Below are 14,573 nucleotides of genomic sequence, written 5' to 3'. Positions count from 1 at the left end.
TTCATTTCAGAGTCTGAGGCTTTCTCTATTGCATTTTTCTATAGATTACACCAAATTCTGTGTCAGCGATGACCACTTGTCCTCTCTAAGACACGGACTTTTGGAATTTAAAGGTGATAATGTTTGTCCTCAAAATAAATTAGGGTGGGATGCTCTCTAGTAAATGGGCAGCATTTTAGCTAGGGATGCAGAGAATTATGCCTTTGCAACTCCTCACCCACAGCACGGATAGCAGGTGTAGCTAGATGTTAAATTGCTTAGAAACTCTGAGAGGGCAGGGGCGGCCTTGCTGGAAACCAGCAGCTTGGTTTAAATGCAGTTCCTGATTACCTTTAAGTACCTCAATTTAAAACAAACACTTGAAGGGTAGAATAGCTTTCTGGATTGTTCCCAAAACCACACAGAGATAAAAGGAGGTTTTATTCATCCTGACAGGCGTTCAGGCAGCAGCGTCACTGAAGCTGGTTAAACCAGTCGGGTGGCTGGGGATCAGCCCCAGATGTGTATACAACTTTGACTCGGGAAAGGTGAGGCCACCTGATCTTTCCACTGTTTTCTTGGGCCTCGACGGTTTTGGAAGCCTTAAGTGTCAGGTGGGAATAGGGCAACCCGAGCTGAGATGCAGCCAGGGTTCCTGGAGTCGCAGGAAAAATAAACACATCCCTTTGCTTGCAGAGTGGATTAGCCACTTCGTTTCGATATCACAGTCTTTCAGTTTCCCGATCTTAAAAAACCTCAAGGCGACATACAGAGGCACCAGTCACCAACTGCCAGGTTAGCATTTCATGGGGTGGAATCGGGTGTCAGGATTCTGAACAAAAACCCTTTGAAATGTCGGTTAGTTTCTCAGGGAGTCAGGTTTGGATAAATCTCTTACTATTATCCAGTGACTTGAGGTGCCTTTTCCTCTCAACCCCAAACCGACCCTTGTCGTAAAACAAAAAACTTTAAAATAGGCTTTTGGTTCCAAACCTGTCCCCATGCTCCAGGAAAGACGACATCAAATCTAGAAACCTGCGTGTGCACATATTCCCTTTACACAAGAATGCAAACCCAGGAACCCGGATGCATGCCTTGTTTCATCATTTAAAACCAAAATCCGAATGTGCCATTAAGACACACTGACGGCTTCTTAGGTGGAAACCGAACCTATAATTAACAGAATTTGAACGGCATTCCTCACAACATATACCTTGTTTCATCCTTGTTACAACCTGAAGTTACCACTAGCTGGTGGAGAGAAAGCTGGTTTGGGAAATCACAAGCTCTGCATAAGGACACAGAGCTAATAAACGGGCAGAACCAGGACCTAAATATAGCTCTGCTCCAATCTCAAACTCTTAGTCAAAAGAGAATTGTGGCAGACTTTCTATTTATTGAAGATGAGTAATTTTAGAACATAAGTGCACCGCATTCTAAAATGACAACAGTTACATCTATGACATTACTTAGAATAAAAACTTTAAAGCTTAAGGATTTATTTTTCTCAAAGAACTCTACACGGATTCTGAAGCAGGCTCAAGCTTCCTGAATAAAATGATGCTGATTAATCATGCAATTTGCTTAGACAAATGCATTTTTGTTATATACTTAACACTATTTGATCCATGGGCCAAGAGGCTGAATGAAAGCCATACCCTTCACAATCCAAGAGAAATCTAGACATTGAAATATGCTTCCATTAGTAGTAAGAAAAATGTTGAGAGCTCAAGTCAAAGGCAGTCAAGCATTTAGTTTACAAAGCATTTATTTTCCATCCCTTGTAGGGGAGGAATTTACAACCTAAGAGGCAAAGGTAGAAATGTTCAGGTGTAGGATACACAGTCAAAGATCAGGAAGGACAATATTCCTCAGAAAATATTTGATTTTAGACCTGTTACCATTTTCTGGTTTTCCTTCTCCCTTTGAGCAATATTTGAAGAGTAAATCCAAGAGTCGAAATTGTATCTTATTGATTTCTGTATTCCTACTACCTTCTGGTAAATCTGTTGAAGTCAGCGAGTGATTTATATCTATCAGACAAACTGTTATCCACTCAGGAGTTGGGATGTTATAAAGGAAATGAAAAAAGATGGAAGCAAATTCATGTTATCTGCCGTGACTGAGAAGTGAGTGGTTTTGGGTGACAAATACACAGAACAGAACCAAGAGCCCAGCAGCAAGCAAGACATTTGCCCTGGTAATCAAAATAATTATCACAAATCTAGGCTGAAAAGTTGCTACATGTTAGTAAGAAGATAGCTTCTCAGACCTCGATTCAGAAAATACTCACAGGTAGGTCTTTCTATTATGTCTTCCATCAGGAATATGACTAAGAATGTGGCCAGGACTGCACGAATGGTCAAGGTAGAGGCCGATCTTGGTCACATTAAGGAGACTAATGCATATGCAGGTACCTGTTTTATACTTTGGGTGGTATTATGGACTAAAATGGGTCCTCTGCCAAATTCATATGTTGAAGGCCTAACCCCCAATGTGACTATATTTGGAGAAAGGGCCTTTAAAGAATCAGGTTAAATGAGGTCATATGGGTGGGTCCTAATTCTACACAGGACTGGTGTCCTTGTAAGAAGAGAAACCAGGGATATAAGTGCACAGAGAAAAGGTCACGTGAGAACGCAGTGAGTAGGCGGCTTTCTCTAAACCAAAAATGCAGGTTTTATCCGAAACCAATCCTGGCCCCTTGACCTTGGACTCTCAGATTCCAGAATGTGATAAAATAAATTTCTGTTGTTTATGCCACTCGGTCTGTGGTATTTTATGGCAGCCTTAGCAAACTAACAAAGGCGATAAACAAAGCATTCATGTAAATGTGCTCCCCTATAAAAGCTTACTTAAAAATTGAAAAAAAAAAAAAAAAAGGAAAACGTGGAAGATAACAGAGATTATAAAAAACACTCACCCACCACTCACAAATGTGGGCATCTCGTCATACCGACTCCAGCTTTTTCTCAATCCTTTTACAGTTTGGTGCGAAGATCCTGCCCATCCTTAGTTGAACTTATTCCTAGGAATCTGATGTTTTGCTGCTGCTGTAATTGGTATCATTCTAAACTTTTTTTCTAACTAATGTTCCTGGTATAGAGACCTTACAAAATTCACTTATTAATTCTAATAGTTATCAGATTCTTTTGAATTTTCTACATGCATAATTATGTCATCTGTAAATAACGACAGCTTTCTTACTATCCGATCCTCATACCTTTTACCACTCTCCTGTCTCTACTGCACTGATGAGGCTCTACAATAAGATGCGGAGTAAGATCAGTGAAAGCAGGCATCCTTGTCATGTAACTGACCTCAGAGCAATGTGTGCAACGCAGAATAATGGCCTCCAGAGATGTCCATGTCCTCATCTCCAGAACTTATGAATATGTTACATGGCAAAAGGGCAAGTAAAGTTGCAGATGGAATTAAGGTTGCATATCAGCAAGACTTTAACAGAGGAAGATTATCCTAGATTACCAGTGTAATCACCATGGCCCTTAAAAGTGGAATAGGGTGGCAGAAGAGTCATGTCAGAGTGACTTAAAGAAAAAAGGATTCCACCTCCTGCAGCTAGCTAGCTGGCTTTGAAGGTGGAGGAAGAGGGATACAAGCCGAGGAACGTGGGAGGCCTCTAGAAACTGCAAAGTGTAAGGAAACAAGATTCTCCCCTAGAGATTCCAGAGAGGAACACAGCCCTATGCACACCTTGATTTCAGCCCAAGACCTGCTTCACACTTCGAACATGTAGAACTATTAAGATAACCAACCTGTGTTGTGTTAAGCCAGTCAAGTTTGTGGTAATTTATTACAGCAGCAATAGAAAACTAATGCAGAAAGCTTTCGATTTTCCAACACTATGGTGTTTGCTGTAGGGTTTTTGTGGCTATGTTGTCTATTTGCTCGTGTTGCTTCTAGTTTATTTCTGAAACATATTTTAAACGCGATATTGCCTGAGCTTTGTCAGCTCTCATTTCCTCCTGTTGCTTACCCATCTCATTTCCAAACCTTTCCAATTTTGATTTTGTTGTTCTTTATTAGCTTCTCTGATTTCTTAAATTCCTCCAGCATTTTGCAATATATGACTCTTTTCCTCTGCTTTGTAAATGTTTCTGGGATACCTTCATTTTCTGTTGGCATGTTTTCCTAGAGCATATTTTAAGACGTCGTCCTGTTTAAGTGACATGGATTTTCCTATACATCTCATGTATTTTCAAATAGTCCCATGCAGGAGGTAAGCTGAAGTGAGCCAGGGCAGTTTCTCAGTTTTGTGGTTCCAGGGTTCTTTCTTCTATTGTTACTAAACAGTTTTACGTAACATGGATTTCTGTGTACGACGTAAGTACTTTCTGACTTCTGTGATTTGGTCCCCCTTTCTATCAGTGTCTGAACCTTCTCTCCTTTACTCGCCATGCCCTTCTCTCGTCACTGTGTGTTCCATATCCAGTAGTTCCGCTCAGTGCTGGCCTGCGTGCTCTCACTGGCTACTTCCGAGAACCTGGAAGACCAGGCTGCCCTCACACCCTCATACCTTCCTGCGGGCTCCTTTTACGAGCTGCTGAGTGACCGCTGGAGAGCCCTCTCCCAATTCTGATTGTGGATTTTGGATCCACCAGCTGAGCCTGCCATCTCTACTGCAGACTCCTTCTTTGGGGCTGAGTACGTGCTGGCAAATTCTGGGTTCCCTGGCACTTAGGGCCATCACAAGTCCCCCTTGTCTGCTTGCTCCTCCAAACTGCTGTTCCCATGTGATCGTGTTGCTATGGACGGTTTTAGTCCAAACTGCTCAGATTCTTGATTCGCAGGGATAGTCACCTAATTTAGTGAAGATGGTGGCACTGTATTTTTCTTTTGCTATAGCATAGGTCCATGGGGTTTGGGGGAGATTAAAAAACTACCCACTGCTGCTGCCACTGTGCCTCTCATAATTGATTTTTTGTTTTAAAATGATTTGTATCTTTCTATTTACATTATAATGCCCAGGATAGGGCAGACTGTGCTTTAATAACAAATAACTAAACACAAACATTAATTTCTCGTTCAGTAGTCAGCAGGATCTCCTGGTAGCTTTCCAAGCGGTGACTCACATGCCCTGGCTGCTTCTATTTGCAAACTGTTCATTGCCAAATAGAAAGACAGAAGAGTGTACGATCGTGATCACTGATTACGATGGCAGTGAGTTTTACTGCTAGGTCTGGAAGTCACATATATCACTTGTCCCCACATCACTGGCCAGAACTCAGCTACAGGCCTCAAACTGACTAGAAAGGAAGCTTGGAAACAGAGCAAACTGAGACTCTCCGTCACAACTTTGTACAGTCGCCCAAGCAACTTTGGGAAAGAACGTAGACTATAAAACACAATTCAGTGCCTGTCTCTTCATATATCTATAAAGGAATTAAGGATGTAATCTGATCAAAGAATATATCACCATCATTTTTAAATATAGTTTTAATACCATTAAGACAGTATTTTAAATTTAAAAAAAAATTATCAATCAAATTGTTTTCAAGTCTGCAAAAAACCATGTTTCCAGTCTTCAACTGCTGACGAACTTGGGGAGAGTAAGGCAGCATATGATTATATATAATAAATGTCTCCATTTATAAAGGTTCCAGTTAAATATATCTTTTGGAATTATAAAGAATTAAACTACACCATTAATATAAGAAGTAAGAAAATGGTGGTTTGGCATCATTCATAAACATACATGTGTTCACAAACATTCTAAATATTCAATATACGTACGCCAGGAGAAATCTAGCCTTAAGACAATGATTTTTATTATCTTTACTCTACCATGTTTGACACTATAAAAATACTCATTGAAAAAATTAACACAATATTTAAATAAGTAGTAAATTCATGAACATTTACAAAATATAACCAATGTGCTCTGACTTGTAATCACATCTTAAATATGTCGACTTCACTTTTCTGGCCTGGTTAGGCCATTCAAAAATACGTCCACACTGTTTAATTGTAGGATATAAAGCAGTAGCAATTTACCAAGTTTTCCATTATAAAAACTAATATAGCAATTCTCAAAATACTGAAAAGAAAACCTGTTTTATGAAAGCAGTACCCGCCGAGTAACAACTCAGTTCTTTTAGGACAATGCATTTTCAAAGGCACATTTCCATTCCTAGTATTTATCTAAAGATAGTAGCTTGAGCTTTGAATTTCCAGTTGTCCGTCCTCCCCACACTAAGATAACGGAGGGTCGGAGGAGGCAGGAGGACGCAGGCTGCCACAGACGTCCACCCGGACAGCCGCGCTCTCACTTGTCACAGCCACCAAGGCCAAGGGGAAGATGGGACGGGAGGGGGAGCGGCAGGCCTGCCTTACACCCTAACGTGACCTTTAGGAAATACTTTTTACACAGAAATACTTAATTTAAAAAAAAATGTATCACAAGACAAAAAGCTGAAAAAAAAACAAACCAAAAAACAAAAGGGCAGACCACAAACTGCCCAGTTTAGTTCAAAAGGGGATGTTATTTGCCGGAGCCTGAAGGTTGAGAATCAACTTCTGCTTTCTTGGAATGACACCTGCAGATTGGGTTCACCGCAATTTAAATCGCTCTGCGAGTTAAAAGTGCTACAAATTCTCAGGGTGTCAGATATACTGATGTTCGAAATCAAATATAAATGATTTTATGGTTATCTCTGTCATGTCCTCTTTAACTAAGGCTGATATTCTAAAGCTGATTGTAATTATAATAACATTGATAATTTCAAGTACCCTAAAATACTCCTATCATTTTTAAGAGTTTATGTCCTAGGATTCCAAAATGCAATGCAATCTGATACTGAGGCATGCTTTACTTTTCGGTGAAGTTTAATACTAACTGAAGTAATAAATTGAAAAAGATTAGTACTCTAGAGTACTGATTAAGTAATTGATCCCATGCAAGAACCAAAGGGAAATTTTTCATGCTGTTTTGGATTTGGAATTTCACAATACTGAAGAGCTTCCTTAATTTTATATAATTCTCTTCAAGTCTCAGTTGAGTGTTACCATTTTTTTAAAAAGGGGATAACTTTAGATTTTTTTGTCTCACTGTAACAAAATAATTGATCAAAAATATTCTGAAGTACAAAAAAGAAATGGTCATCTGTTACTTAACCCAGATACAATTTTCTGGTCCTGAACAATGGTCACTTTAGGGGCACTTATTCAAGTCATAAAACAGCAGCTTTTTAAAAATTAAGGCAACACTACTTTATTTTTACCTGTTTTTCTATTTAACTACTGTTAAGAGTTCATAAGATCAGTCTCACCCTTAAAGGCCTTTTATAATGTTAGAAGAGCTAAAGTGAACATTCTTCTTAATGTTTAAGGAGTATGTAAAAAGTTATTGTATTCAAAGTCAACAAATACCTTATTTTTCTATTTGGAATTCCAAAGTAATTACAGTCATTTCAGAATGTGTAAACCATGAAATTACCTTTTAAACTAACATCAACAATATAAAATACAATTTTTCTACAAAAATACAATATAAGAGATACACTTCTTCCCTGAAATAGAAATTTAATATTTGGACAAAAAAAAAAACTGTAAACTTTTGATTACATTCAAAACATAACCTTTTAAAGACTTATATTATTTGAGGTTTTGGCAACTGGAGCTCAACAGAAGATTTAAATTATCGTAATGTAATGCAAATAAATTTTACACTCTAACCACACAATAATGCCACTTTGTTTCCTTACTCTTACATCTGCTACCAGGAGGAAAAAAATGGCTTCCTGCAATGGACAGTCTGGGTGAAAGAATTATTGAGGTGGACAATCCGACCTTGAGTTCTACCTCGACTTTGTTCCACAATCACACAAGGCATCTGTACCAGCTGGAAAGGACTCTTCCCATCTCTCAATGCCTGAGTAAGGTTTAAGACCTGTGAAGAGATATTTTCACCAAGTCAAAAGAAGATAAAAACTTCCAGTTCACTAACATTACCTAATCATTTATCCATAATTAGTTTTTATTTCATCTGTTTATGCCCAATAGAGATTGCGATAAGGAGTAACTGCTATAAATATATATCATATGGATGTATTTTATACAAATGCATGAAATTAAATAACTTTGCCAATTGGTAACTTTAAAATATTCTAGGATGCACCTGTGTCCAGGAGAAATGAAATCAGAGATTGAATAAAGTGAATGGTTCCATATACTCCACTTGACATAGAACTTAAATACCGGTCTAACTGGTCTGGTTTTAACTAATTAATTACTTGCCTTATCTACTCATCCAACTAATAAATTTATTACAAGCCAACTACGTGCTGGGCTCCGTTCTAAGTGCTGGGGATACAACACTAACGAAGCAAACCAAATCCCTGCCTTCGTGGACTTCTGTTTTAGCAGGGGGAGGAGTCAATACACATCAGGAATACGTAAATTATACCACATGTCAGTAGGTAAAGGTGGCAAGAAAAAGCGTGACACAGAGCCAGTGGGCAGGTAGGTTAGAGAATTTGGGAAGGTGGCCATTTAAAATAAAGTTTTATTTCAGACTCACAGATAGAGGACAAACTGATGATTGCCAGATTGTCGGGGGGTGGGGTGGGCAGGGGGATGTTGTGGGGACCGGGTGAAAAAGGAGAAGGGATTAATAAGTATAAATTGGTAGTTACAAAACAGTCTCAGGGATGTGAAGCACAGCATAGAGAATGTAGTCAAAATATTTTAATAGCTACGTATAGTGCTAGGTGGTATAAAACTTATGGGGGGATCACTTCATAAATGGTATATATGTCTAACCATTATGCTATACACTTGAAACTAATATAATATTAAATGCTAGCTCTAATTGAAAAATAAAAAAAATTTAAAATAGAGCTTACTCTTAAATAGAAAACATAAAACTAGAAAAAGTAAAATATATTACATTCCAGGTTAACATATATTCTTCAAATTGCTACTTGAGTACATAAATAAGGTTATGAAATTCAATACATAGCTTACAGCCTATTCTACGACATTCGGATAAAAAAAAAAAAACCCTTTATTGTGTATTTTAGAAATAAGAGTGTCTCCTTCAGGTATTTGGAAATATCTAATATACGGGTGATATGCATTTCCTGGTTCTTGTAAAGACTATTTAATAGCAATAAGCATAAAAGTTTCAACACAAAGCCATACCTATAAATAAACTTCATAATACTTTACATGGTATAAACTAGATGGTTTAGATCCTAGAAGATTTAAAGTATTTATCAGGGAATTATTTCTAGCAACAGTAGTTACTTATTGCATTTATGTTTTAGAATCCTTTTCAAGTTTTTCCTTAAAATCTTCTAGGGTGGCTATATTTGAATAACAAGACAAGAACCCATGAAATTAACACGTATTAGCACTGTTCTTACCAAAATTAAATGTGGGCACTAGCATGGCTAAGGAATAAAATGTTCTGCTTTGTTTCCGCCACTGGTTAAAAATTCTGTTCTAAAAATGTTAGTCTACACACACTAATTTAAGTAACATGTAATGTTTTCCTGACTCTAAAAACAATACATAATTGTTGTACAGATTCTGGAAAACACAATGGTATAAAGAAAATGAAAGTCATTCTAAAAGATTAACAATTTTCAAATATATACTAATAGCAAAAATTATTCAATCCTAAGACTATCCTAACTATTGACATTTCTTTGGGAGTTAAGAAGACTCTTGATTAACTTTTTTTTTTTTTTTTTTTGACACTTGATTATCTTGCATTTATTTGCTAAGGAAATATTTACTCCCCAACACAATGTGTTGGAGAGGACTCCTTCCTCCCTATGAAAAAAAAACATGTGAGCCCTAAAAGTACTCACACATTCTAGAAACAATATATGAACTAATAACAGCAATATTGTGATAAGCGCTTTAACAACAGTGAACCTATGTCTTGACTTTAAATTCTGTTCCCTCCCCTACATACCATCATTTTTTCATTTCTCAAAAATAAATTAATTTATTATTGTTTCTTTCCCCATGAGAACTGAGCAGAACCCAGTAGAGTTACAGCCAACCTGCAGCACTCATGTGTTAAGGTATGTTTAAATCAGAGAAGATTTTTAGAAACAGAGTAAACATTGCAGGCAAGGAGAAACACTTTAGAATTTCCCATCTATGCCACATTTGAGAACTTGGCAGGGATGTGAGAGTTATCTCAGGGGCAGATGGTAGAAACTCCCAGATTTCTTTCCTTTAGTTCACTGGTCCTCAAATGTTAGTGGGCATAAGAATTACCATTTACTCTCCATGAAGCTAGATATATTCTACTTTATGATTGATTTAACCTAGTCTTTACTAATGTGCCCAATATGCTGATTTTAATATCACATTTCTGAGTAAAATGTGACACCAGGATATCCCCAGAGGGCAGCAGAAATCAGCTCCCGGGGTGACACGGAGGGGCCTGGGAAGTCAGAGCTGGAGCGTGAAGGAAACCTCTTCTCCAGAGGAAGAGGAAGAGGCACCGGAGAGAGCAGCAAGCAGGTCCGAGGGCACCACCAGAAACGGAAAAGGGAGTGAAGAGCACTTAAGAGTGCCTGGGCTTAGGGGAAGCTGCAAATGACGAGAGATAAAAGCAAGGTGGGCTGCCTGGAGGCAGGTTGAGAAGGGTTGTGTTGACTGTGCTCAAAGTCAGGATTTAAGCTTGTGCCCAATGATGAATCATGGGAGCGTTCGGACTGGATTTTTGCTTTGAGTGATTGTTCTTGTCTGATGTGGAAGAAGAGACATAGGAAATGAGGTAAGGGCACTACTTAGAAGATTGTTAAATCCGGAGAAGAGATGATAAAGGCCCAGGCAGAAGCAATGCCTAACTGTTGGAGATGTGCCGGGTTAAGACAGACCCCCTTGTTTTACAGATGTTACTTAACCCCTTCGAGCCAAGTTTCTTCCATAAAAAATGCAGACAACTGTGGAGAGCTCTTATGAGGATAAAGGATAACCAACATAAAAATATCTAGTGAAGGGTCAGGTACTCAGGAACTACAACAGTGCTGGGTTCATTTTCTTTAACAATTATTACAGAATCTGCAAATGAGATTCTGGTTTTCAAATCACTGAATTCACTGTGAATTCATAAGGCAGTTTTATTTATTATTTCTGCCATTTTTTACAGATCATGTATAAAATATATTTCACATTGCCCATAAATATTTTCTGAGGTCTAGTGTGTTCCAAATAGGCACAGGGAGAAAGGGAAATGATCTTATTGAACCTCATCATGACCTACTGCTATTTGATGTAAAATTAAAAACATGGTTTATTTTTAACTTTCATAAACATTACTAGTCCTGATTTTAAAAGAAATGCGTTTATCCTAGTTCCTCGTTCCATTCCACACCTTTATTTGAAGAATTAGAGCATGTCACTGATTATGTGTGTAAAACTAAAGACTTACTATAAACTAGGACAAAAGACTGTTGTGCAAAGCACAAACCATGAAGTTCATTGGCAAAATTGTAGTGGAGAGGGTTCAAGGGATAATTATAAATGATGGAAGAGAAAACAATAGTATTTTGCCTCAGTGAAGGAACTAACTGAAATAATGATTTTGTTGTTTAGAACACAGGTGACTGTTATTTGTTTTTGTTTATTAAGCCTCTGTTTCATAAGCACTCAATATAAAACACTACCTTATTTTTCACACAAGATTTTTTAAAAAACAGTTAAAACTAGGGACCCACATAATCATGTACATGGTCAGAGTACCTTATTCTTTCTGGCTATCAAAAAGGTCAAAACCAAATTTAAAGAATAATCAAATCAAATCATGTAAAAAAGATATCATTTTATTTTTGTCTTTCCCCAGATCTTGATCCTGTTATTTTTCTATGTGATTACACATATTTGTATAATATTTTAATTCCTTTGTGAATGAGACAGGATATGAATAAACAAACTTGAAAGAGCAGACAGACACTAGTGTATCTTTGTAACAGATCTCAGGACTGGAATGTCTCCGTATCTTTTCAGATAAGCATTTTTTAATTTAAATTTCAATTCCTCATGTACTAACTAAAGCTTACAAAATTATTCCCTTTTATTTTTTTAAAAAAATATTCCTAAAGATATATATTTAGGTATAAGAGAATTCCAGAAGATCGAGCATATTGATAAGTTAATTCCTTTCAAACAAAAAGGTCAAATTAGGGCAGAATTATCTATGCCTGAAAATTTAGCTCAGTATAGTTTGGGATGGTAATACTCTGCAACATAATTACCATCGCTGATCATCTAAGCCCTTCATTCATGCCTGAATTACGAAAAACGTATCCCCAAGGGGCTCTAGACTCCAGATCCATTGAGTGAACCTGCACCCCACTGTCCAGGCCAATCTGTTGTGGTTCTTGCTCTTTGTTGGGAAAGGGATCCCTTTTGCTGAAATATAAATCCTACCACTTCCTCCCATGCCCAAAAGACATAGAAACAGGATTCAGTGCACAATTTCAGAGTTCATAGAAGAAACCTAGGATAAGGTAGCCTCTTCAAAAATGACAATCTCATCATAACGCTTTTTAATGCTAAGTCTCTAACCGTTCCCATCCCTTCCATGGGGAATCTATCTATACTTTCTGGCACTTAAGGCCCTATGCTACTGCTCCAGCCATTTCACTGACTATGTAAAACTTATGACTCCAGCAAAGCACTGTATAAATGCAACAGAGCACAGAGATGTACTAGCTCAGGGGTCCCCAACCCCCGGGCCATGGACTGGGACCAGTCCAGGTCAGTGGCCTGTTGGAACCCGGCGTCACAGCAGGAGGTAAGCGGTGGGGGAGAGAGCAAAGCTTCATCTTATTTGCAGCTGCTCCTCAGCTCCATCTCAGATCACCGAGCATAGATTCTCTTAGGAGCACCAATCCCTGGCACCACAAAGGTTGGGGACAGCTGCAAATAACCGCCTGCCCTGAGCCTGGCGTCCTCATCAGAGTAAGAGCTCCATGAGAAGAGGAGCTGGGTTTTGCTCACTGCTTTACCTCAATGACTAGAACAATTTCTGGCACTAGTTCTGACCATAAACATTTGGTGAATAAATGATTATCTAATTTAATTATATTTCTTCGTTAAAGTTACGTAATATAACAATTAGTGCAAAAACTAGATTCGCCTTCTTTGCCACAGGTAGGCAGCAAACAGCTACTTAAAATTGAACGTATATTTTAGGAAGAAAAAGTTAATTAGTAAGTCACTAAAAGACAATGTTTATAGTATAATTTATTTTTGTTTCAAGCCTTCCTTTTGGAATCTAAATAATACTAAAAGAGCGGAAGAACCAGGTGTCCTCTGCGGGTCAGCCCAGCCCGCAGGTCCACACCAGCAGACTTACCAGCTTCTATCTCTAATTAAAGGAGGTAAGAAGGGGCGACAGTACTGAGTTACAATTAGTGCTTTTACGCCACAACCACTGCTCGGCCTTGGTGACCTGGCTATTTACTGACTGCTCTAGCAAAAGGCCAAACACATTTTATGAGGTAAATAATCAACAGGCGACAGAACTCCATACTGAAACATCTAAGCAAGTGGATTTGAGAAGGAAAAATATCGTACAGGAAAACAGTCACCCAAGTGAGGACAAAGAATTCGCAGTAGGAGGAAACTGGGTAACTAAACAAAATACAAGGTCGATGATGCCTAATTTATAGGACAATAAGGAAAGATACTACTGAAATCATCTCCAATTCGAATCACCTAAGCTATTTTGTTTTGGCATAAAGACAGTATCCAGAATTAGATCTTTAGGTCACGATGGAGAGAAAAGGTGACTAGTATTTCAAAGAGATTTTTTTTCTTAATAAGAGTATAAAAAGGTGACCTACCTGACCCCTCATCACAGACATTTGACTTTCAAAAATGGCTCTATTAAATCTTTTATCAATCTATCACAGAAAGGGAAAAAACATCATTATAATTCCAAAAATCAAGATCTTTCAAACAAATATTTGAAAATAAATTAATTCTTCAACTTAGCATACAAGGTCATTAGAAAGCTTTCCTAATTAATAAAATAACATGAAAGAGCATTTTTACTAGACGTATTTTTGTACACCCTTAGAATGACAGGAGTAGTTTATTTGTACTCCAACTTGTTCCAGAAAGGATTTAAAATGACACTCCAGCCAACATTTAGGCTTTTTGAAGAGAAGTAAATCATAGTGGATCACCAAATATTTATTATAATTTTTAAAGTCATTTTGTCAGTATTCAGCTTGTAAAGAAAACAAATTCTCAAGTTTTAAGTCTCACTTCGAAGAATGCTCATAGTAACTTTACAAATTTATGCTCATGTAGAATAAAACTGCTAATTCCTTTGTTATGTCTAGTTTTACTGCAAAAAGTGATACCAGAACCAGTAAACTACAAATTATCTCTATTAAGAAAAATGTCTTATTTTTTAAGACTAATTTCATTTTCTACAATAATTAAAATTAAAATTTTATTTACCTTAAAAAGTTCATGAAGATCTTCACATAAATCTTGCACGAAGTTCATGTCAGAAATATATGGTAGAATCAAGTTCTTTGTTTCTTCAGAAAAAGGAACCTTTGCTTGAGGAAGCCAAACCCAGTGAAACGGAT

The 14,573-nt window shown here is 37.6% G+C and overlaps 1 protein-coding gene across 3 annotated transcripts in view; it reads right to left on the bottom strand.

Moving 5' to 3' along the window:
- Positions 1 to 1,729: 1,729 nt before the first annotated feature.
- PI4K2B (phosphatidylinositol 4-kinase type 2 beta) overlaps positions 1,730 to 14,573 on the bottom strand; it is a 32,119-nt gene continuing 19,275 nt past the window's right edge. For 2 of the 3 annotated variants that reach the window (XM_016154811.2, XM_016154812.2), the window contains exons 8-10: positions 14,440 to 14,573; positions 13,815 to 13,874; positions 1,730 to 7,888 (exon numbers count right to left, since the gene is read on the bottom strand). In XM_016154811.2, coding sequence (XP_016010297.2) covers positions 7,715 to 7,888; positions 13,815 to 13,874; positions 14,440 to 14,573 — 368 coding nt within the window. In that variant the 3' untranslated portion in view covers positions 1,730 to 7,714. The remainder of the gene's footprint in view (positions 7,889 to 13,814; positions 13,875 to 14,439) is intronic. The other variant, XM_016154813.2, reaches the window with a different exon arrangement.

Source organism: Rousettus aegyptiacus, unplaced genomic scaffold (assembly GCF_014176215.1).
Source record: "Rousettus aegyptiacus isolate mRouAeg1 unplaced genomic scaffold, mRouAeg1.p scaffold_m13_p_10, whole genome shotgun sequence".
Taxonomy (NCBI): domain Eukaryota; kingdom Metazoa; phylum Chordata; class Mammalia; order Chiroptera; family Pteropodidae; genus Rousettus; species Rousettus aegyptiacus.
Note: the sequence above shows the minus strand (reverse complement) of the source record. Positions and strands in the feature narration are given on the sequence as shown.